The sequence below is a fragment of the Pungitius pungitius genome, chromosome 12, assembly GCF_949316345.1.
Source record: "Pungitius pungitius chromosome 12, fPunPun2.1, whole genome shotgun sequence".
NCBI classification, from domain to species: domain Eukaryota; kingdom Metazoa; phylum Chordata; class Actinopteri; order Perciformes; family Gasterosteidae; genus Pungitius; species Pungitius pungitius.
This window is the reverse complement of record NC_084911.1, coordinates 3,077,150-3,100,458: the sequence shown is the minus strand read 5'-3', so window position 1 is coordinate 3,100,458 and position 23,309 is coordinate 3,077,150. Positions and strand designations below refer to the sequence as shown.

The 23,309-nt window shown below is 47.2% G+C and overlaps 2 protein-coding genes across 3 annotated transcripts; one reads left to right on the top strand and one right to left on the bottom strand.

Annotated features, from left to right (window-relative positions):
* Window positions 1-876: 876 nt before the first annotated feature.
* On the top strand, window positions 877-22,130 carry rhbdf1a (rhomboid 5 homolog 1a (Drosophila)). Of its 2 annotated transcripts, XM_037476967.2 has the most exons (19): window positions 877-1,297; window positions 15,029-15,173; window positions 15,279-15,418; window positions 16,024-16,131; window positions 16,944-17,157; window positions 17,244-17,450; window positions 17,583-17,705; window positions 17,803-17,966; window positions 18,115-18,366; window positions 18,466-18,577; window positions 18,678-18,752; window positions 18,884-19,045; window positions 19,151-19,251; window positions 19,333-19,396; window positions 19,632-19,726; window positions 19,813-19,888; window positions 20,208-20,308; window positions 20,842-20,995; window positions 21,112-22,130. In XM_037476967.2, the coding sequence occupies exons 2-19, from the start codon at window positions 15,057-15,059 to the stop codon at window positions 21,529-21,531; spliced, it is 2,685 nt and encodes an 894-aa protein (XP_037332864.1). In that variant the 5' UTR covers window positions 877-1,297; window positions 15,029-15,056; the 3' UTR covers window positions 21,532-22,130. The 2 variants fall into 2 exon arrangements, with proteins under 2 accessions (XP_037332864.1, XP_037332865.1); XM_037476968.2 differs by lacking the exon at window positions 16,024-16,131.
* Window positions 22,131-22,235: 105 nt separating this feature from the next.
* Window positions 22,236-23,247, bottom strand: aanat2 (arylalkylamine N-acetyltransferase 2). The gene is made up of 3 exons (XM_037476969.2): window positions 22,971-23,247; window positions 22,729-22,883; window positions 22,236-22,583 (listed from the first exon to the last, which is right to left on the bottom strand). The coding sequence occupies exons 1-3, from the start codon at window positions 23,134-23,136 to the stop codon at window positions 22,236-22,238; spliced, it is 669 nt and encodes a 222-aa protein (XP_037332866.2). The 5' UTR covers window positions 23,137-23,247.
* Window positions 23,248-23,309: the final 62 nt, after the last annotated feature.

The window sequence follows — 23,309 nt, the reverse complement described above, 5'->3', positions numbered from 1 at the left end:
TCAGCAGGCAAAGTGTTCAAGCTTAGTTTAATAGCTCTCTACCATAACAACATCAGCAGATCAGCAGATGGTGTTGAATGTGTTCATTCAATTGAAGAAAACGTGGGGGGGTTATGTAACAGACAACCATTTTCTTCATTGGCTCAGTATTTAGAAGTACTGAAATGTACTGGGAGCACCGGGTTCAATGATTTCATGGGATCACGTTGCAAGAATGGACAAAGGGGAAAAACATGGTTTAATAATAATTATTATTATTATTTGTAACAGTTATGTTTGTTGAAGGATTGTGGACAGGAAGAGAAGAGTTAAATCTCAAAGCTTTGGTAAGAGCAAAATGCCTGCAGAATTATTCCTGAGAAGTTTCTTCTTTCCAAACAAAATATTCTCACTCTTTTTTAAGTTCTTAAAGTGATGTGTGTTAACAGCAATTATAATATAATGACACCAATTCTGCTTCTAAAAATATTAGAAAATGTAGCCACCTTCTTTTTGTAACGTTTATCCTCATTACTGGTCACTTGTATACATATATACTCTTGGAGGGGTCATTTGACACTCCTCCAATGCAATTTATTTAAACTAAACATAATTCAAATACTTTATTTACCTTCATCCCACTGCGGAAGCCCAAATTACTGAAGTAAATTACCACAAACCATGGAGGGTGGGGGTTCCTGGAGAGACTCGATGATCACGCAGGGGGCTCCGAGGGGGGGTCCAGGTTCAGTCCAGCGGACCCCGATCCGGCCGACCGATCCCGCTTAGTCACCCGCCTCCGGTCCCGGGGAGCGGCAGCGCCTCCCCGCGTCCACGCCAATTGGTCGGGGCGCCGCGACGCTTCGCGCAGCGTCCCCGGTGCAGGGCGGGGCCCACTCCGCCGTCACAACTGAATTAGGCTGCAAAACCGGCAGGAAAGAAAACTTAGCCCGGGTCGATTCATGGAGCAGTGTGGGAATGCTCTGTCTGTAGAACCGGACCACCGACGTTTCGGTAGCGCCACCCCGGGGGGGTGGGGGACGGACGGACGGACGGACGGTCTGTGCCGGTGTGATCGGAAGTGACCAGGTTTAATACCTCGGCACCGGGGCCGGGCTTTAAAAAAAAGAAGAAGAAAAAAGCACACATCTGCTGGGTGGGAAGAGACGCGCGTTTATTCCTGCGCCTCATTTCGGGATGATGTGACCGATCATCTCATCTGCTGCCTCGGGAAGAAATATCTGCTTCACCGGATTTTTTTTTTATTTGTATTATTTTTTTCCGCCGCTGCGGATCATCCGAGCTGGTGGTTCTAAGGGTAAGTTCTGTCATTATTACACGGGTGTCTCCCGCTGGTCGCCCTCGCGGAAGGCAGGCGGCAGCCGGGGGAGGGGGGGGGGGAAGCTTCTCACGCGTCGTGATCGGTCGCGATCGAGGCGGATAAACCGCCCGCGTGCGAGTCGATCGAATCTCGTGTGGTCTAAACGGGGAAAGTTGGTAAGCAGCGTGGACGTGGTGAGCAGAAGAAGCCGTGGGGTCGCTTGTAGGGGAGTTTTGCAGCGTGACAATGGGCTATTTAAAGTGCTCATGGAGTGGAAATGGTTCTACCTTGTAGGGAGGACTCACATTTTTTGTTTCAAACAATAAAAAACAAATTGTGGAATGAATGAAGCGTGAACTAAGCATCATGTTCACAATGAGCCACAATGAGCTGATTTCTTATTTTACTAAAATACAGCCAGGTTGGGGAGAAACTGGTTTCATTTCAAGATCAAGCAACAAGACTAACGGGAGATGGCTGGATCTATTTAAACATTTACGCTAAGGATTGTAAGTGTGTACATATCATTCAACACTTTATGCACAAAGTGATCCCATAATCACACTCCTATATGTCCATGTCATCCTCCTCATCCTTCTCCACCTCCTCCATGCTCCTCTTCCACCTTCTTCGTCGGCATCATCGTAATCTCATTCCTCAAAGATAATTGAAAATATGAATGCATGATTTCAGTGAAAAAAATAGCTCCACTACACATTTGACACGCACAAAAGTTGCATACTTTATGGCGAAAATGTGTGTGAGACAGTTGGCGCTTCTCATATCTCTCTTCAGTCGTATTCTTAGAACCTGAAAGCATTATTTCTTCCTCTTTCCTCCAAACTCTGGCGTTCAATGAGGAACAAACAGATGGTGACTCATATCAAGCAGTCACCAAAGGAAATACATTCCTCTAAATCATCATTCACGATGGAGGGGTTTCGCCTGAAAGTCCAGATTTGACTCATCTGATGTTGAGAGCTGCAGGACGGCAGCCTGCCAATCAAGAAACTGCAAACTTGTTGACATCTCAAAGGTCACGTGCTCCAATGCCCTACAATACCTGGACGGAGAGCGAAGAGAAACCTTAGACGCACTGTGTTGGAAACTGCTGAGTTATTTTGGCAGACAGGACATGGGAGCACGTGGCCCGGTTTGTATGCCTCCTGAAACCTTATCACATGGCTCTGGGTGATGTAATCGCACCCAATAAAGCAGGGGCTCTGATGTGTGGTAGTGGCCGTGCTGCTCACCCTCTGCTTCTGCTCCAAGTGAACTCCATAGAGAGCATCAGTAACGTGTGTGTGTGTGTGTTTGATTGGATGCTTACGTGGGTGCATGTGGGTATACGTGATACTTGGGAGGGGGGGGGCGTGAGTAGCTCTGCTGAGGCAGGTGGACCATCCGAGCCGGCCTGTGTTGACTGGCTGGTATGTGCGTTCTTCAGGGGGGGGGGGCACGCTGTAGTCATGCCGGCATGACTCACGGCGCGGTATCTGTCCGTCAGTCTGGCCAAGTGCTCGGTCCTGTGCAACGGCTTCAAGGCGTTACCTTTTTAAAAGAGCTGCCGTGTGATTTAATTTGAGGTCGTGTTATCAACCGTCATTCACTGCCAACTCTTCAATATTTCTCACCCTCCTCGTGGCAGCAGTCCACATTGCAACCAGTGGGGCGATCCTCACATGTGGCCCAATCACTTCAACGCGTCGCCTTTCCATGCGGGTCACGTCTATCCAGCCCAGAGTCGTCCTCCTTTTGGCAGACCGGATGCTCTGTCAATGAGAACGACGTATTCAACGATAGAAACCACCTGAAATCTGCCGGGTGTACTCCATGTGATTGTTGGTCCTCTACTTCCGTCCCTGAAACAGACCGGGCCAAATGAACAGTCCCATGTGAACGGAGCACATGCTTCTCTAAAGAGCCTCGGGCCGTTTCTCCAACAAACACATCTGTATCACAAGTATCAAGAAGAGAAGAACCCACTCTGTTACAGGCAGCCTGACATTTACACTGACATAGCTTACTGTTTTACATAGCCTACTCTTTTATATGTCTATCTGTAATATTTAATATGTTTAAAAACCCACACCACCACGCGCAGGGGATCCTTATACAACAGATGTGTCTTATTTTATATCACCATTGCAAAAAATCAGAATATTTAGTCAATTTTGAAACATTCAGGGACTTTCCTTGTAATTTAGTAGCTGAATTGCGTGTTTCTTTCAGACTGCCGTGGGTCAGTCACCACATACACACTTAGTGTGAAAACTGCTGCAGCGAAGATTGTCTCCCGAGTTGATTTTTTTTTTTTGTGAATGTGGGGCACGGCGGCAGAGGTCAAACATGTTAACAGACTTGTTCCGCTGCTTTGGAGACAATACGCACGCTTTCCTGCTAAATAAATTGGTTACTGTTCCCACAACTGAGCTCATGCAGACGTGCGTGTCAGGTATGTTTGATGGTGAGAAAGCCCACAGGCAGCATTTTATCTGCTCAGCTCGTACCTCTTTAACTTTTTCCCATGTTCCTGGGAGCAGGAACAGTACATTTTTGTAATTTTTTTTTTCTCTCATGCCAAATGATTACCAGAATTTGTGGAAAACAGAAATAGTTTTGTGTCCATCATACGCACGCACTCTCATTCTAAGGAATGTTGGTGAGGGAAAAAAAACCCAAACCAACACACGTGTTGGCTGTGGTGCCTGGGTCTTAATTCTGCAGGAAGAGTCCGGATCCTGCGGCTGCCCGTTGGCCTGCTGCTCCCATCCTACGACATCTTTTTGACGGCGGCGCGATGCACTGGCCGCCATGTCGGTAAAGTCAGTTGTGACGTAATGCTAAAATGTAGCATGGCTATTTCAGGTCTACCTCTGAGCCCCCAAGGCTGCCTCTGCCCTTCTCTCAGTCAAGCACCTCGCCTGCCGTGTGCCAGACAATCGTACGTGAAGCAGCATTCACTAGAAACCTTTTAACTCCCAGGTTTGGTTTAGAAAATGGACGCATGACTGAATTATAGATCCGAGTTGATGAGTATTTTTTTTTTTTAGATTTTGTTTGGTTATGGCCAACAGTACGCATTAGTAGGGGTGATAACATCTAATTTAGTTGGATGTTTTTGTTCCCTTTGCTTCTGCCCTCACTAACGCGTGTCTGAGGCTGGTTGACCTCAGGACGACGCTCACTTTCAGGGCTGTGGGAACTCTCTCTTTCCCAGAAGGTTGACACGCCGACTGCAGTGGTTCCTTGAACTTTACACTTCTTCTTCTTTCTCAGGGTGTGTTCGCAGATAACCCAATAAATATCTTCCTTTACCCGGTGCCGTGAGGCAGAAAGGTATACACGTCAGGTATGTGGCAATTGCGTTGTCTTACTCTATGCGAAATGCCTCGATTAGAGGGTCACGTTTCAAGCTCAAACAAGCTTTATTATCATCGTTGGAATATATCTGCGTCGTTGTTAGAAGCGCACTCAGTTCTGCGCCTATGACTTGACTATTACTTTGTTTTTTGACTGGACAGGGATTGTCCTACATGAATTAAATACCACCTAGTACGCCAAGTGCAAGTTATGCAAGATGAGGATATGCATCAGGAATTTAAAAAATAGCTGGCAACCCAGAAGTTGTTGGCGTGATGTCGTTAATAAATGATTTCATCCACATGCACGTTACAGCGTGTCAAACTTTTCTGACACTTGCTCATCACGGAAAAGTGCAGAACTTACTATTCCAAAAATGTGTTTTTTTTGTGTGTGTTTTGTTCATCTTCGGGGGATACATGCAGGCCTTAAAGACTGTAATGCCAGCACTGTGTTTACTTTTTCCTCCTATCGTTGTCTGATACAGTATGCCAGCACCGTTACAGCAGGTTTAAATAGTATAACCCCCCCCCCACACACACACACACACACATACCCCCCCCCCCCCCCCAAATCATTGGCAGAGTAGGTCGTCATACCCTGAGGCTCTGACTCCTCATTGTGTACCAGACTGAAGTTGACTGTTCGCTCAATAGAGACACACACACACACACACACACAGTTATATCCGGACCTTTATAACAGACCCACCAACATCACATACCATGCTCAAAACTCACTCCAGAAGCTTTCCCAGAAATGAGGGTGTGTTTTGGATTCCTCTGTGACTTTTTTCTTTTACTGGATATTTTTTTTTCTGGAGGAGGTGAATCATTTTCTATTGAATGGCTTTAAACCATCAATGTGTTGAAATACAAGTGCTGGGAGATGTGACCATGGTGCATAGCTCCTCGCTCAGTTGTAATATTGAATGATTTTGGTTAATCTATTGGACTCTTCGCCTGCCAGACGGATCTCTATGGAATCCAACCAGGTGTCCCGCTGGCATATTTGAACATGTACCTGAATCTGTAGCTCTTAACTCTCCTTTCACTGCTTCGGCCTCTCGTCAAACCCCGTGCCAACTTTCCTTTCCATTCGCCAGTTGTCGGAGCTCGTAATGTCGCGAGCCAGGGGGAAATGATGTAAAGCCTCTCGTTTAAGGCGCCCAGTTGATCCCGCCCAGTTATAGCGAAGGCATCGCGCTGAAGGCCCAATATGTGGTGAAACATATTCTCTCAAAACCAGAGGAAAGACAAATATAGAGTTATGCAAATCAGACGTCATTTACTCATGGGGGCTGTCACTTTTTTTTCTTCTTCTTTTTTTTTAACCGCTCTACTTGTCTGAATTAGACGCTCTGCCTCCTCAACAACATCACATTCCCTGATCATTTTTAGCTGCTGCGTGACAACATTTAGCTTGTTGTCAAACTATGAACAGACTAAGGAAACATCCCCACATGTGTGACCTGCAGGGTAAAAGGAAGACTTCGTTTCTGTAAAATGGTCTCTGTGTGTTTTCTTAAATCAGGATGGAGAAGCACACCCCCCCCCCCCCTCCCCGTCACTGTAGTGGTGACTGTCCCAAAGGACCTGCCCCAGTCATCCCAGTTTTCCTGTGCATTTGTAGGGAGTTTTCCACTGATCTCTTGGCCCAGCTGCATGGCTTCACTCATCCCCCCCCCCCCTCATTCATCCTTGCTCCCCGATCCCAGTCTGGAGACCTGGCCTCACCTCTTGGGTGTTCCCTCGGGAACTCTCTCACTTCCTCAGAGTCTTTATCAGAGTCTGGGAAATCTCTAACAGAAGTGAACTTGCACTGAACAAAATCCCCCCTCGAGTCTAAAAATATCCAAGTGAAGGAATGAAGCGATGTTCTTGCTGCTTGTGTTCCACCACGAGGGCCTTCAGACCCATTTCTGGGTCCAAAGGACATTTCAAGAACACTGTTTGTGACGTACATTTTATTCCTTTTGGAGCCGAGGGGATGTTGTAGTTGATGTGTGTGGGATTGATGTGTGTTTTCTTCCCAACGCTTCCAGCCCGGGCAACCAGAGCGCTTTCTGTATTTCTGGATCAACGCTTATCCCTTGGTCAAACTACTTATTCTTCAGGTTCAATTTGAGCGTGTAATTCATTTCAATGATACCTCCTCTCACTTTTTTTCCCCCCCATCCTTATATTTCCATTTGAAAGAAATATAAACGTGGCAGCTTTTCTAAAAAAAAAATACCCGGTTGTGTGTAATCGGGTTTAAAATGTGTACGTTAAATGCGTATTTTAGTGCAAAAGTATTCTGCTGGTACCAACGGCCTCAATTGCTATTCCCCGTCCTTCATCTGACTGAACTCCTACTCGCTGCGCGCCTACACATTGTGTACACACCACAGGCATTGATTGTGGATGTGCAACTGCTCAACAAAGGGATTGAAGAGTGTTCTTCCAACTTGTGTGAACAGGCCGCACATCGCCTGCTCTCTTTTTAAAAGCATGTGTCCGCTTCAATGTCACACTACACTGAGATCCCACTCCAACTCGACCCAACTCAGACCGGGCCTTCTTTTATTTTATTTATTTTTTTAAATTTTCCTCGTACAGTGACGGTGCTCCGCTGCGGCGGCGGATGGGATGTGTATGTTTTACGTGCGCGGTGCGGATGTGTTCCTGCGCTCGTGAGCAAGTGTATGTTGTTTCCGTGGTTGTGTTGACCGGACACGCAGAATGCTCCCCGTCTGCAGTGTGTTTCCTGCCTTCAGTTTGCACGTCTCCCCCCCCCCCCCCCCCCCCACCCCCCCCCACGCTCCCCCCCCCCCCCCACCTTCCTCTACTCCAGCACTTCCTTCCTTCCAGCACTCCTCTGTGAAATAAGCGCCTCTCTCCGAGCTGGTGGTCGTCCACAGAGGATGTGAGATGACAGAGCTGATGGCTCTCCTTTTGTATTTTTGATTCCGGCGAGGAGATTGGAGCACAAAGATAAACCTGCGTGTGTGTGTGTGTGCCGTTTTTTTTCTATGCTACCCAGCATTTAGGTTTTTGCCAATTAGCCGTACAAGCAAACACAACATCTCTGCTAAGCCATAATGGAGTTAACTCATATTGCCAGAGAAATTTGCTCATCTGGACATTTGCTTAGTGCATCTTTTCCATTGATTTTGAGGAATGAAAACTTCAGCTCGCTTTTTTTTTTTTTTGAGTACGATCAGGCTGCTCAATGACCCTTGTTCAGCCCAGTACAATGCAGCCTTTTGTAGGCTTGATTCAGGCTGATATCATGCTGGAAACTATTTAGATGGGGATCACATGTTGTTAGGGCACACTGTTTCTGAGATTCTCCTCTTAATCACTTAAAAGAGAATGTCAAACCTCCCCAAAAACAATGGGGGGATTGTTTGTACTCTCGGGACACTTTTGGGAGGACCGGGCTCTGCAAGAAAGATGGCTCACTTCCCCTTTATTGTGTAAAGCGTCTTCCCTTAATGATAAAGTGATAAAACGCTGATGTTGTGTCAAACCAGGGCAGATCAATGGGTGAAAAATCCCCTCGTCAGAAAGTTTGATGCACTTTGTTGAATAATGTAAATTGAGATCCAAGGCATTTACATCTTTGACATGGGCCGCTCTCCAAGAGGATCACTTTGAACTGATTGCGCAATCAGTGTGTTTCCTTCCTTTTTCGCAAATAGCATTTAGAAGTGTCTCCATTCCATTTTAGAGTGAATTATATTACTTTCATTAATATCATTCATTGCTAAGTGTATGCAAGCAGAAGCACAATCTACTTTTATCCCTTAGAATGAACTATATTTCATTTTGTATGGGTTTTATATTTTCATTTGGACACTGTAGCTGTTGCTTTGAACGTCTACCACAGTCTTCTCTTAGCCTCTGAGATTAAGTATCACAGTCTTGTTGAATTTCACTTACTGTCCATGTTTATTGTGCCGCACTGCCTGTAGCTCAGTGTGACTTTGTTGGCTGGGTTTCAGGGCTTGCTGGATTTTCCCACATGGTGCAGCTGGAGATACAGCAGCATTGAAGATAAGCTCTGAGGGTAAACACAGAGGTTTCAGATTTGACGGCATAAAACCAACTGCTTATCAACTGCTTTATCCCGAGGACGTGAAGGCCGTTAGCTGTGGTCTGGTTCAGCAGGGTGTTACCTGATCTCACACAAGTGGTCATGGAATATCCACACAATTTCCTAAACTTGTTTTTGGTTGTCTCGTCAGCCCCTTCCTCAAGATCAGAGGCTCTGTGCTGGGACACTGCACAGATTCACCAAGTGAGCTTCATATTTCCACTGAAGGAGAGATGGGCCTGTTCTATCAGTTGTGCGCTGTACCAGCCTCGTTAATAATCCCGATAACAGAGGCGCTGCAACTAAGGGGGCCGCGCACAGTGTATATAGTCAATAATTCACCCGCAGGATTGAATAAGTCATGCATTGAATAATGTTTCACGTGTACAGCAAAAAGTACGACAACTTGATGCCAAGCGGAGTTGAGGTTAAGTTGGTTGATGTTTGTAAGCACTGATATTAAAGTCATTGTATTTGTTATGTCCTTCATATTGATTTCCTGTGCAGGATATTGCTGCACGTATAAAGGCTGCTATTGGTGCAGATAAAATATCCAAGCGCAATTTTGTAAGGCCTGCAGTCGCCTGGCGATATATGAAGGCTTTGTAAAGGAAGACGGTGAGTGCGATGGGGACCACAGATATTGCTTGATATTTCTTGAGACGGAGATAAATTAATGGATCCGGTTCCATTAGACTAGTTTTGATGTGCTCGCTTTTATTTTTCCACAGAAAAAAAGGCCTCTGCCAAGATATCTGTCGCAGGATGTTTTTCATAGTCTAGAGTTTTATCCAGATGCACATTTGAAGTTGAGCTCTATAAATACACCACATGCACACAGCCCGCTGTCAGGAGGCCATTTTTACTTTCATGAGCTATTCATATCTCTGGCACTCGATCCTGTCATTTGGTAAACACTGTTATGACAATGAGGGAGCCTGGCAATGGACGCGATACAAATCTGTCTCTCCCTCCGCCCTGAAACCACCGAGAGAAAGAGGTTGAGTCTCTATTGTGAAGTCCCACCAAGTGCTGACAGCCTGAGCTACAGATCTTTGTGAAACACGGGGGGGAAGGCACCAGCTCCTCCACCCTTTCCCTGGCTGGTGCACTTAAGCCGTGCCCACCCCTCAACCACCCGCCTTCCATGCCCGCCCCTCGGAAAGCTGTGACATTTGATCTCAGGGTCAGCTGAGATGGATATTTCTGAGGTCTCTCAGAGATGTGTGGGTGTGTGTTTTTTTTTGAGGGCGGGGGGGGTGGGGGATGTTGTAAGGTGGTTTGGCGTGACTGCTTGTCACATGTCACTAGGCTCTAGATGACTACAGCTTTACTGTTGCTCAGTTTCACTTCCCTCTCTGGCCTGTGGCTGCATTTTGTGGATTATTTTCATCCTTGTATGATGGGAAGAAAGAGAGATCGAAAAAAGGCTGTAAGCCTGCACTTTGGAAAGCTCAATTTTATTTTTGGTTTTGTGAAAGCCATATTCTAAAAGTCACATAGTTTTCATTTGGCAGAACGGCCTTAAACGAGGCGCAGAAATGCTTTAATTGATCATAATTTCAATGCAATTCTGTAGCTTTCACAACCGTTTTGTGTCACCTGCCACTAACGTCTGTCCTGCAGTGTAACGCTTTCAACTTAGCGCCTGTTTCTGTTCTCTTAACCCCTTAATTGTAGCTTTATCAGCGTTATCCGTCAGAACCGGTCGGAGGCACAATGTGCCAGATAAAGATCAAAAGCATAGCTCTGTGATTAAGGAGGACAAGACACGCCTCTGCAATGTTATTTGTGGGCTATATGTGTTTTGATCGCCTATTCTGGGGAATTGTCTGATCTGCGATGATGTTTCCCAAATACCGCCACCCATTCACCACAATTACTCTGGTCATGAGTTCTGCTCATCGTTGTGAAATCCCCTTACAGGGAAATACGTTTACTTTGTGTTGATTTCGCAAAAGCAGCTTGGAGTGTGTCCTATGTAGTAAATTGTTCTGATAAAATATCTAATTAGCTTCTTATGTTGAGAAGAGACTTTACCGAGATTTTATTTTAGTTATATAAGCGAGAGAATAACATATACCAACCGAGTGTGAATAGCCTTGTTTCCCTCCATTGTCTCCAGTGTCGAGCCCTGCCTTTAGCATGGAGTGAAACATAAGACACAATGGATAGCAGAAGCATTCGCCGAATGACTAACTGTTGGAGAATGGGGAAAACCAAACATAACCTGTTTCAGCCATTTAGGCAAGACGGCTCTCTAGAGCCTGGAATTGTAGAAACATCCATCAAAATTTAAAAAGCTTACTTGAGAAATTGGTACGGTAACACTGCATGATGATTGGAGGCAAAGTGTTCAGAAAGTTGACCTGCGGTGGGCAAAGAAGCAAATGAAAGCGGATGAGCAGGACTGAAGCCTTAAGGCCAGGAAGAAGTGCCCCTTGAAGGCCGAGGTATCCGGGCCATCTCCCTATCCAGATCGATGAGGTCATCAATCATGACCATTACCCATGCATGCTAGGCAGCAATTCCTCTCACCTAACGTCAACCCTGACTTCATAACCCGTGGTGGTAGGAAGCAGGGCCCTACTTGGCCAGCCTCCCGAAGGCTTTGTCAGCCCCCGATGACACGGCTCCGTCGGCCAGCCCTCGGCGTGGCTGCGGCTAGGCGGCCCGCTCGGGGTGGCGCGTGGCGGTTAGAGAGCACCCGGTGCCCGGGAACCAGCCAGGATCCTCCTGTCCGTGATGGTTTAGACTTCATGTGGTTTCAGTCTCTGCCATTTCAGCGTGGCTCAGTGCTGGCAGGAATGTTCCGGAATGTGGGCATGGCATGCGTTGAGGTTCAAACGGAGAGGCTTCAAAAAAATGTTTTATAATACAATCTCAGGAATGTTGAGTATGTCGTCGTCTTGTAAAAGGTGTGATATCATTGTCCCTAATGTGTACATTTGAGATAACGCGGGTTAAGTTTAAAGACGTGCGTGTCCTTAATTTGCTTTATGTTCATAGGCAACTGCAGATTAGATGACGGGTACAATAAAAAAAAGAGGCCAAGGCCATATCACTATTTTATTTATGATGAATGTGAAAGCGGAGAGTGGTGCCCGCTTACCAGCGTCTGCATATATCTGAAGTGTGAGAGCGGTTAGAGAACGCACAATGAACAAGCACAAAACGAAGCACGGCCCCCGCCCTCACACACACACACACACACACACACACACACACACAGCTCCGTCCACCGCGCGGCTCTCCTGTTTTTCTTTAAGACTCACCTTTTTGGCAGCTGTTGTCATAAACCAGTGCCTTTTTTCTTTTTCTCTTTGCATGACCGGATACCATTGCAGAGTGATTATATTAAATCGTGGCATGGAAAACATCATTGGGCTTCAGTCTGCATGCAGAAGGAATTACAATAGATCCCCGCTCCCCAGACGGGGGGGGGGGGGGAGAGTGCCGGTTATGCCTGTCAACCCCCCGGTCATTATGGCCGGCTGGACGTCCCTTCACCTGGAAAGATGTCAGCTTGTCCTCTATGATTTGTCCTCCTGACTGCTTCCCCCTGCCTGGCTAGAGACGAGGTGGCTGGAGGAGCAATGCCAGCCCCATAATTACAAACAACCCATGCCGGGTTATCATGGGTCTTTGTAATTGTGTAGGAAGTGTTAGTTTCTCACAAGGAGCAAACCACGGCAGGAAGCCAATCCTGCGAGTTATGGGTGTGGGTGTTTTCCCTCTTTTTAGATGTAAAAACAAATCTTTTTTTAGGAACTAGATTAAATCATTGTGGCCTAAAAGAATGTATGCCTGAAATCAGTGCCTGGAATTTAAACACTTTAGGGAACTAGGACACACGCAGAATTGTTGCCATACGACATCTCAGCCCGGGGAAAAAAAAAAAACGTCAGTGTAAGATAAGACCTTGTGGTGCATTTTCGAAGCGTTTGATTGGGTTCAATTACTTCAATAGGAAAGTTTTTGGGTTTTTTTCTCAGAAAGCCACTACCTCACAGCAGACTTTCAGTGGAACTCGACCATGAACAGATAACATGCTCAAGTGAAGGCTAATCCTCCAAAATGGATAATTGCCAAATGTAAAATTAAATGAACTCTCAGTCCCCCCCCCCCCCCCCCCAAGGATATTCTTCTTCTGAAGGACGTTCTGAGCATGGAGACACATCTTTCTCAGGCTGGGGCCAGCCTTGAGGCTTACCTTCTCCGTGCAGGGGTATCTTATCACTCAATGGGAGAAATGACTGGCATTTTGAGTGCTCCGTGTGAAGTGAGTCGGTGGCTGTCGCAGCCGCGCTTGCATCCGAGGCAATAACTCCGCCAACTGTTCCTGGGCTGAATTCCTCCCGAACACGAGTTGCAGGCGCATGCCAGCTCGGCTTCCATGTTGACTTTGGAGGAGGACGTGAGGGAGAGAGACGGACACAGACTTTCAAGGCACTCTGGCGGCGTCGGAGGTTTACCTTGGGCTGTGACCAAACTCTTAATACGGCTTACCCATCCCTGGGAGAATGGCAAACCATAACAATGGCTGCACGGCTGCGTTAATGCATCGGAGTATTTTCTGGCATCTTCTGCTGGGCTCATCTTACATACCGCTGATTGAGCGAAATGTGAAAGTAATTAAATGGCGGGTGTCCTCGCCAGGGGCAAGAGAGTGGGCTGTTGTGCACAAGCGAGTGTGTCGGATTTACGTTCATGATTCTTCTCATAGCGTTTACGGGCAGATCGTCTTTTAGTCTTTCTTTTAATAATACAAAAAAAAGAGTGAAGGAGCATGCAAAGTGACATATTTTGGTACATTTTCATCCGTCTCTGCTTCCACACAGTCTGGGATTCTGCATCTGCCGGCTTTGGTCCTGTCTGCTTTGCTAATCTGGTATCACAGTCCAGACAATGTCAGTGGAGGTCAAAGGACATTCAATGTAAAAGTCTGTCCAGGCTGACAGCAAATAAAAAATAAACCCCCTTTATATCAACTTACAATGCACCCTGGTGTTTCATAAACATTCCATCTAGTTTTTCTGCTTCTTGTCGCCCACTCAATAACTTAATGTGGTAGAAATATCAACGTATAATCTAGTAAAAACCAGTGTGCTCCTGGGAACTGGTGGATTTAGAAAATGTCAGTCAGCGAGAGCTAGAATATGTTTAAAAATTAACACATTGCTGCTGACCCCTGCAGCCCCTCAGCCTGAGGTTTTCCTCTGCTGAGATTCCCTCAAAACACTTCCCATCATCACGTTGGCTTAAAACAGAAGCCTGTGGTGCCATGAAATGTCAATGCAAAGCAGATGTGGTTACTAAAAGCTGTGGACTTTTTTTTTTCCGAGGAGCTGAATGTGTAACCAGAGGAGTGAGGATGTGACCTGGCTGCTCCGAAGCACAAAACTCAAAGCCCCCGATGCAACATAAAGACGTGCGTGACGATGACGTCTCAAGGAAACAGAAATAATTTAAGAACCTGAAAGCGTTTTTTCAATTTGGGTTTCACAGCTTTTGTAGCTGAGGAGACGCCCTGTTCTGCAAGTTTAACATTTGTGCTTCTTTCATTATTCGTTCCTCCTGTCAGCTCAGTGAAAGATTTGCATGAATAAAATGCATAACGATGCATAACACATATTTATGTAGGACAATACTAAAGTCTAAATGGATCCTGTGCACGGAGGTAAATTACTGGTTTCCTGTCGAGATTTATGCAAGAAATGAACCAGTGGGCCCAGATAAGTGTGTTTACACGGTGGGACAATAAAAAGAAGGTTCTGGTGATAACAAGGTTGCAGCCACAAGCAGGCTGTTGGATGGCGAGCTCGACTGTGCTCCTCCTTTGGTTGCTGCGGTAATGCATGCAAGGTCATTAGTCTAGATAGATGTCTGCTGGATGCAGAACCTTTAACCACTGGGAGGGATTTAATGCGATTTTGGCTGTAGGATTGAGAGACTCTTTTAAAGACTGAAAACATACCCAGCTTCCAGTACATTTTCATTTGTCTAAAAAAAAATGTCTGCAATCTGTTTTGGGGAAGGGGCAAGTAAACCCCTGTGGTCTACTCCCAGTGGCTTCCTCTTTATTATCTAATGAACAGAATGATGTGAACGCCCATGTTTTGAATCAAACAAGGGGCCTTAGCACCCTCTTGTGAAACAATTTTGCAGCTCAAAACCCTTGTGACTTGTATACGGAGTACATTTTGATTATGTGCTGTAACGCTCACGATTTCATGCGCTTCATCGAAACTCGAAATGAAAACCTCGTCTTCTCCGTCTGTGCAGCTGGCAGGCCTGGGGTGGGACAGAGAGCATGGCTGAACCACGGCGGGAGAGCACCAGCAGCCTGCAGAGGAAAAAGCCCCCCTGGCTCAGACTGGACATTCCCACGGCTCAGATGTCACTGGACGAGCCGCCCACTTTTGTTCAGGTGATCTTTCGCACTGAATCACCGGTTCATCGTTTTTTTTCTTCTTTTTTCCCCCCCTTCATGACCTGTGTTGACACTTATCCGATTGCATCCTTTCCGGTATAGCCGATGAAGAGGCAGGGCTTCCTGCGCAGCATCAGCATGCCAGTGGAGACCTCTCACCTCCAGTCACCACCCCGCGACCTTTTTGACACCCGGCGGCCTGTCTTACAACGCCAGTCATCCATCACTCAGACCATAAAGAGGTAAACGCACCCAACGACACACTGGATGCACATGTTAACGTCCGCGATAACAACAATGTATTTCAGCCTTTTGCTGTCGTGACCCCATGAATAATAACGTTGGTGTTCACGGCCACCTAGTTTAATTTGGGCAGCTAACCCCTTCTTGCTGTCCAGTGTGATCCAGGAATAAAACTGTCTTGCGACTCCGATTGAGAACCTGAATGTACCTGAAGAATGTACAGTTAAGAAATATTTAGCTCATTATTAAATGGAGTGCTGCAGCATATAATATACGCAGCAGATGCTTTTAACTAATGGAGGATATTGCCGATGTGTCCCACTGCGTGTAAAAACAAACACATTTTGCATTTAACTTCAGCGTCTCTGTCCTCCTTACCTCCATCTTGCATGACTGTTTCTGTCATCTGCCAGTTAATAACCTTCCTAATGTTCTATATCTCAATGAGGACCAGGGGTCTGCTTTGCTCTCTCTGCATGAAGGCTACGGCACTGTCCAGCTGCACTTTTCCTTCTCACTGCTCGTTGTCTTTTCTCTTTCCTTCTCCTTCCTTTCTCTCCCCCCCCCCCCTGTACCCCCGGGCCCTGCTCTTGCCTGGTCACAGCAGCCGAAGGGTGCACTTTGAGCGGATTAACACGGTTCCCATTAAGGGGCAGCGGGCTGCTCGCCGCAGCGTCAGGAAGCACCATTCGCTCTCCAGAACCCTGCTCAGGTACGGCAGGAAGTCCCTCACAAGGTGTTACGATCAGGGGGTGTATGAGCATTTTTTGTACTCACTTTACACCTCACAATATTTTACAATAATTGTTGTTTCTCTCTCAATCACCAGCTGTTGCAACTGTTGCAGCTGTGAGTGATAATGTGTATATATATATATATATATATATATATATATAAAGTATATAATACTAGCTGTAAAATATTGTTACTGACATATTTTTAGGGCAGAGGACCAGAAAGCTCACATTAGCGAGTGGGAAATGGGACTTTTTCCGAACTTCACTAAACATTCACTCTGCAGCTGGCAATTAGTGTAGAAACAGCCAGTTTGCCTGAACTTTTCCTTTGAAGATTGTTTCCACTTCCTGCCCTCGGGGTACAGTAACGTTGTTTTCTCTGGTACTTATTAGGCTTCAACTTCAACAGCGAGATTGCATGTGTATTAATCAACTCTTGGTGGAGCAGGAAACATCTCCTCTTCTCTGTTAATTGGGTTTTTTCTTTTGTCGGTTTCACATTAGAATCAAAACAAATGTGGCTTTTATTCGCAGCGTCTAATTCCAGTATCCTCTCGTGCTCACTCACTCTCTTTGAACGTGTAGACTTTGTGACTCTCCACATCTCGGGCAAATTTTCTTCATCCTAGGAAACTGAAGTCTTGAGAGGGTCAATCAATGAGTACCATTACATCTGAAATGTCACCACGCCGGATACAATGTAGCATCGCTCTGTGAAAAGTGAAGCATGTGTTGCTGCGAGTTTGGCGACCCCCAGCAGCTGAAAGCGGAGTGTTTATGGTGTTAGGGGAACAGCAGACTGGTTCGGGGTCAGTAAGGACGGCGACTCCACCCAGAAATGGCAGAGGAAAAGCCTGCGCCACTGCAGCCTGCGCTACGGGAAGCTGAAACCGCAGGTGATACGAGAGATGGATCTTCCCAGCCAGGACAACATCTCCTTAACCAGCACGGAGACCCCGCCTCCTCTCTACGTCCCTTCCTCTCAATATGGCATGCAAAAGGTAAAGGAATTTACGGGTTGTTGTGCTCAATGCCGTTTTCATGCGCTCGTTGAAACGCGTCTTTGCTGAACCCCACCGGCCTGCAGATTGTGGACCCCTTGGCGAGGGGACGAGCGTTCCGTATGGTGGAGGAGGTGGACGGCTACAGCGTGCCTCAGACCCCCATCACGCCTGGAGCCGCCTCGCTCTGCTCCTTCACCAGCTCCCGCTCGGGTCTCAACCGGCTGCCGCGCCGACGCAAGAGGGAGTCGGTGGCGAAGATGAGCTTCAGGGCCGCGGCGGCGCTCGTCAAGGTGAACGAGAGAGCCCCACGCAGCCCACGCGTCCTAACAGTTTAGACGCGCGTGTTACAATGGTTTCAAAAAAAATAATAACGCGTTCTCCTTTTCTCTGTTGTTGGACTCTGTTGTGCGTTTGTGTCATAGGGGCGCTCAATACGGGAGAGCACTCTGAAGAGGGCCCAGAGACGCAGCTTCACCCCGGCCAGCTTCATGGAGGAGGACATGATTGACTTCCCCGATGAACTGGACACGTCTTTCTTTGCCAGAGTAGGAGGACGACGACGACAGACCATGTTTACTTATAGTTGAAATAACAATTCTCCTTTAAAAAAAATAAATGAATAAATAAAATGTTCTTCACCAGGATATCATGATGCAAGAGGAGTTGTCTACGTACGCAGACGAGGTGTTCGAGTCGGCGTCCGAGGCGGCCATGAAAGAGGAGGAGCCCAGCAGCAAGAACGATGAGACGGAGCTGACGGGCAGCGCGCTCGATAAGACCGAGCTGGAGAGAAGTCATCTCATGCTGTAAGAGTTACTGATTCCACCCTTTTGAAAATAATCATTAGTTTTTCTTTTCATTTATTTATATACCTACAGATACGATTTTCTTTTTCCAGCTCTTTTGAAAACCAATTCTGTCCGAAACGGTTGTCTCCTCTGTTCACTCCTCCAGACCTCTGGAGCGAGGGTGGCGCAAAGCCAAAGAAGGAACCCCAGGCCCCCCCAAGGTGCCCCTGCGGCAGGAGGTCGTGAGCGTCACCGGGCAGCGGCGCGGCCAGCGCATCGCCGTACCCGTCAAGAAGCTTTTCGCCCGGGAGAAGCGGCCGTACGGACTGGGCATGGTGGGCAAGCTCACCAACCGCACGTACCGCAAGCGCATCGACAGCTACGTCAAGAGACAGATAGAGGACATGGACGACCACAGGTACGGCGCCTCTTCGCCATCGACTCGACCAAGAACATTCTCAGCGTTTTGAAGGGAAAAGGGTTGAAAACACACTCTTATCTCCTCCTTTTTTTTTAGGCCTTTTTTTACATACTGGATCACCGTTGTCCATCTGCTCATCACCATCTTGGCTGTATGCATCTATGGTATCGCACCGGTGGGCTTCTCCCAGCACGAGACAGTTGATTCTGTGAGTGGCGGCTTGGTCCTGATGAATTTATTAACACAATGTATCCATCTCATTACGACTTTGATTTTTTTATTTACATTTTACGCTCTTTGGTTTGTAGGTTTTAAGAAACAAAGGTGTGTATGAAAATGTCAAGTTTGTACAGCAGGAGAACTTTTGGATTGGGCCGGGGTCGGTGAGCACTCTTCTCTTGATTTTGAAGATCAAGAATACAACCAATAATCACACGTAAATGCCTTAAAGTAATAAATACTATAATGTCTTTGTTTGTTTTTTTCTCTCTCTCTCTTTTGTATGAATTGCCAGGAAGCTCTTATCCACTTGGGGGCCAAATTCTCTCCATGCATGCGGCAGGACAAACAGGTGCACGATCTGATCAGGGAAAAGAGAGCCATCGAACGCAACTCCGCCTGCTGCGTGCGAAACGATCGCTCCGGCTGTGTCCAAACCTCCGAGGAGCAGTGCTCGGTGCGGGATCAAGCCCTCTTCCCGTTTGTGCTCCTCAGCCTTTTTATAACTTCACTGCAGAAGTTCTTACCTCTTTGTGGCTTTTTTTTTGTTGTTTTTTTGTAGAGTACTCTAGCCGTGTGGGTAAAGTGGCCAAAGCATTCCAGCACTCCCAAATTAGGTGGTAAAGACCGACAATATGGTTCTGTGTGTCATCAGGATCCGCGGTGAGATGAACTAAAAGGTTATTCCGTCACACACTCGAAATGAAGAAATACTGGTAAATATAACGTGTTTGTCTCCTGCAGGACATGTCTAGAGCCCGCCTCGGTATCACCTCATGAATGGCCCGATGACATCAGCAAGTGGCCAGTAAGTGCAGTAAAACAGTGTCTCGTATTCAGCCATAAAAGTGTTTTTTTTTATTTTATTTTATAGAGTTGCTCTCTTGTAAGCCTTCTTTTACAATCAACTCAATAAAACCCACACGTTCGGGGCTTGCACCAAGTTAAATGTGATATCTCTTCCTGTCTGAGGAGCCTAGGAAGGAGATCACATTTAGTACTGAGGAAGATTTAAAACCTGAAATCGCTGCTTTGGCTTTTAGATTTGTACCAGGGACAACACAGGGAACCACACCAACCTGCCTCACATAGACTGTACCATCACAGGCCGACCGTGCTGCATTGGAACCAAAGGGAGGTGAGACATCTATCTACCTATGTACCTGTGATGAACATTTAACCTGGACCGCTACTCATTGATTCTTTTTTTAATTTTTTTTCGAGGTGTGAAATCACATCCCGGGAATATTGTGACTTCATGAACGGCTACTTTCACGAGGAGGCTACTCTCTGTTCTCAAGTAAGCAACTTTCTCCTAGTTATGCACAAGGCCCTTTATGTCCTCACTAGTAAAGTAACTCCATGGGAAGCGCTGTCGCTCGGAGGAGAGACGCTGCAGCACGTCTGCAACAAGCCTCCTGCTGCCAGCGGCTCAGCTGATCACATGAAAACAAGATCACATCTGTTGATAATTCAATCTGGTGTAACATTTCATACTTCCTGAGTACCAGTTTGAGCCGGCCGCCATTTGCATGTTATTCACTTTGTCTGCCACATTAGAAGAATATGCGTATAGCGGCCTTACATTGCTTAATATGCTGCGCCATGTCTTTCTTCAGGTGCACTGCATGGACGATGTGTGTGGACTTCTGCCTTTCCTCAACCCTGAGATCCCAGATCAGTTTTACAGGCTCTGGCTCTCACTCTTCCTGCATGCTGGGTGAGTCACAAGCAATAGATTTGCCAGCTAAATGAATTTAAAATAAAGGGAAATTGGATGTATTTTATTTGGCCATTGTTATATGTTTATTTTACAGTTTTGGTTGGTGCAGTTATTTTCAGCTTCAAACATATTATAAAAAATAACACAATTTAGTGAATCATATTTATATTTATTCACCTATTACTAGGGTTTCTCACGTTAATTACATGCAAATTGATTAAAAGCAGTTTTGCACTGAGCATCTCTCTCTGACAGCACTGCTTTGGCTTAATTCCAACCTGTCAGTCAGTCCAAAGTGCCGAACTCATCTTAAGCAGTGCTTCACCCTCATCTGTCCCCTGGGTAATTAAACAAAGTGCCCTCGCTACACAAACTCATTAAGCTTCAATGAAACAGAAGCTTTGTGGACGGACTGCTGGTCCGCCGAGGGGTTCGGCCTTGTCCACACGGTGGACCTACCCCCCGCACACACACACACACACAGTCAGACGGCACACGCGTGAGCACCGTGTCCATTTGCGTCCTGCCAGGATCCTCCACTGCCTCGTGTCGGTGGCTTTCCAGATGACCATCCTGAGGGACCTGGAGAAGCTGGCGGGCTGGCTGCGCATCTCAATCATTTACATTCTCAGTGGCATCACTGGCAACCTCGCCTCGGCCATCTTTTTGCCCTACAGAGCAGAGGTGAGCGCCACTTTTTAAACGCTCACAGAGTATTGGTGCCGCAGCATCACGGCCGTGTTGTCAGATTCTCCCGTACATTTCTCTCAAAACCCTCCTCTCTGCTCCCCTTGTGTCAGGTGGGCCCGGCTGGCTCTCAGTTTGGGATCCTGGCCTGCCTGTTCGTGGAGTTGTTTCAGAGCTGGCAGATCCTCGCCCAGCCCTGGAGGGCCTTCACCAAGCTCCTGTGCGTGGTGCTCTTCCTCTTTGCCTTCGGGCTGTTGCCATGGATCGACAATTTTGCCCACATTTGTGGCTTCATCTCCGGCTTCTTTCTGTCTTTCGCCATCCTGCCCTACATCAGTTTCGGCCGCATGGACATGTATCGCAAACGATGTCAGATCATTGTTTTCCTGCTGGTGTTTGTCGGGCTCTTTTCAGGCCTCGTGGTGCTCTTCTACGTTTACCCAATCAAGTGCGACTGGTGCGAGTTGCTGACTTGCATCCCCTTCACGGACAAATTTTGCGCAAAGTACGACCTCAACGCTCACCTCCACTAGAGGGAGAGCGCCACCGGAAGGCATCAGGTCAAAAGGTGTGGACTAACAGATGATTTCAGCCAGTCTGTTTCCACTCTGCCCCCCCCCCCCTCCCCTGTGTGACTGGGTTTCCCCCTTCTCTATGAACAATGACAATGTACTTGTGTTTTTTTTTTTTTTTACTCCGTCAGTGTGAATATGTGACCCATCATAAACACTTCCTTTAATCACCTCCGTCATTATCACTCCTTCACTGTCCAGTGAAACAAAGGTATGGCACTTCTGAACCTCATCAAAATGCTCCTGATGCCCTTTACATGCGAGGCAGGAATTAAAGAAGCCAGCGCTGGTACAGACCGATATTCACACTCCAGAATCAAACAGAAGCAGGGACAAATATCCAATATTGATACCGTTGGTGCCTTGTTGCTAAATGTACCAACTACTGCCATATTTTTGTTACGTAATACTGAGCACTCGAATGTTTTCTTTTATTTGTGTATTGCTTCTCAAGAGGTGATGATTGTTTTTAACATGGTAGCGTTTTAGCTGCCCGTCTAATCACATGTAACTGAAAAAAACAGTAAAAGAAATCTACAAATGAAAACGCTCTGTGTCTTCCTCTCAATTACCAGAGAATCCCCGTTGAATTGTTGTTGTTTTTTTTTTATATATAGTTTATTGAAATTATGCCACAAGGAAGCCGCAAATATCTTAGCGCCCGGTCATCCTTCCTCCTCGACGCTGATGTCAGCCGGCCACGCGGACCAACAGCCGCTGTTCCTGCGGGCGTGCGCCTGCCCGGCGAGCAAGTACTCCATCTCCCGGAATCGCATGTTGGACACGGAGATGGCCGACGGCCCCTTTTCCCTGAAACCGGCCCCGAGGTAGAAGGGCGCCAGGAAGTCCTCGCAAATCAGTAGCGCTCGGCGGAGGCCCGGCACGCGGCGCAGGTGCTGCAGGTAGCGCCACAGGAGCATGGAGCCCTTGCCTTTCTGGCGGCAGTGGCGGTGCACCGACAGCACGTGCATGTGCACGGCGGGGGAGTGGGGGAAATGCTGAGTCATGGCCTCCTGGGGGGGGGCAATAAAGAGTACAAAGATCCAAAGTGGGAGAAATTTCACAAGCGCCAGAGCAAGTCTGTCAAACTCTGCAGTCTGCGTGGGGGAAAAAGGCCGGGCCTGTCGCATATTTATTCTTCACAAAGTGTTTTCATACCTGCGAGAGGTCCTCCTGGTCCCAGCCGGAGCCGATGATGAAAGCTACGAGTTGTCCTTCCTCAAACCAACCCAGCGACAGCTCAGGGCACCACCCCAAGAAGTTAAGCACCTCGTCCAGGGTAAGTGGACACTCCCCAGACACCGAGACAAACGCTGTGGGGGGGGGGGGGGGGGGGTTGAAGGAAATGTGTTTAAACTGTTAAAACTGAAATGACTTTGGTGTGCAGGAACTCGACTTGCCTTCTCTCTCGATCTCAAACACACTGATGGCGTCCTGCGGCGTGAGGTTCCTGAACTCGCTGGCGGGGAGCGTGTGCCGTCTGTGTCGCGGGGGGGCGACCCCTCCCACAGGCGCCTTCAGGAAGACGGGCTCGAGGAACGGTGGAGCGCTGAACTGCTGTGTCATGGTGCCTCGCTCATTCAATACTGATCGAACCGAAGGCGACTGCAGCGTAACTCACTTCAGCGGAGCCACGTGTCCACCCTGCTCGCTCCCTGCTCCTCTCATTCTGCAAAGTGCCCGTCTTAAAGTAGGATGGATGTGCACGTGGCTCTAAATCCCCTGCTTTTAAATCACAG

Excerpts from the sequence above, each read along its gene's own strand:
- rhbdf1a (XM_037476967.2), top strand. The coding sequence starts at position 15,057 with ATGGCTGAACCACGGCGGGAGAGCACCAGCAGCCTGCAGAGGAAAAAG. Across the intron at positions 19,727-19,812 it reads TGCATTGGAACCAAAGGGAG|GTGTGAAATCACATCCCGGG; the intron begins GTGAGACATCTA and ends TTTTTTTTCGAG. Across the intron at positions 20,996-21,111 it reads TTTTGCCCTACAGAGCAGAG|GTGGGCCCGGCTGGCTCTCA; the intron begins GTGAGCGCCACT and ends CCCTTGTGTCAG.
- aanat2 (XM_037476969.2), bottom strand. The coding sequence starts at position 23,136 with ATGACACAGCAGTTCAGCGCTCCACCGTTCCTCGAGCCCGTCTTCCTG. Across the intron at positions 22,884-22,970 it reads GTTTGAGATCGAGAGAGAAG|CGTTTGTCTCGGTGTCTGGG; the intron begins GCAAGTCGAGTT and ends CCCCCCCCACAG. Across the intron at positions 22,584-22,728 it reads ACCAGGAGGACCTCTCGCAG|GAGGCCATGACTCAGCATTT; the intron begins GTATGAAAACAC and ends GCCCCCCCCCAG.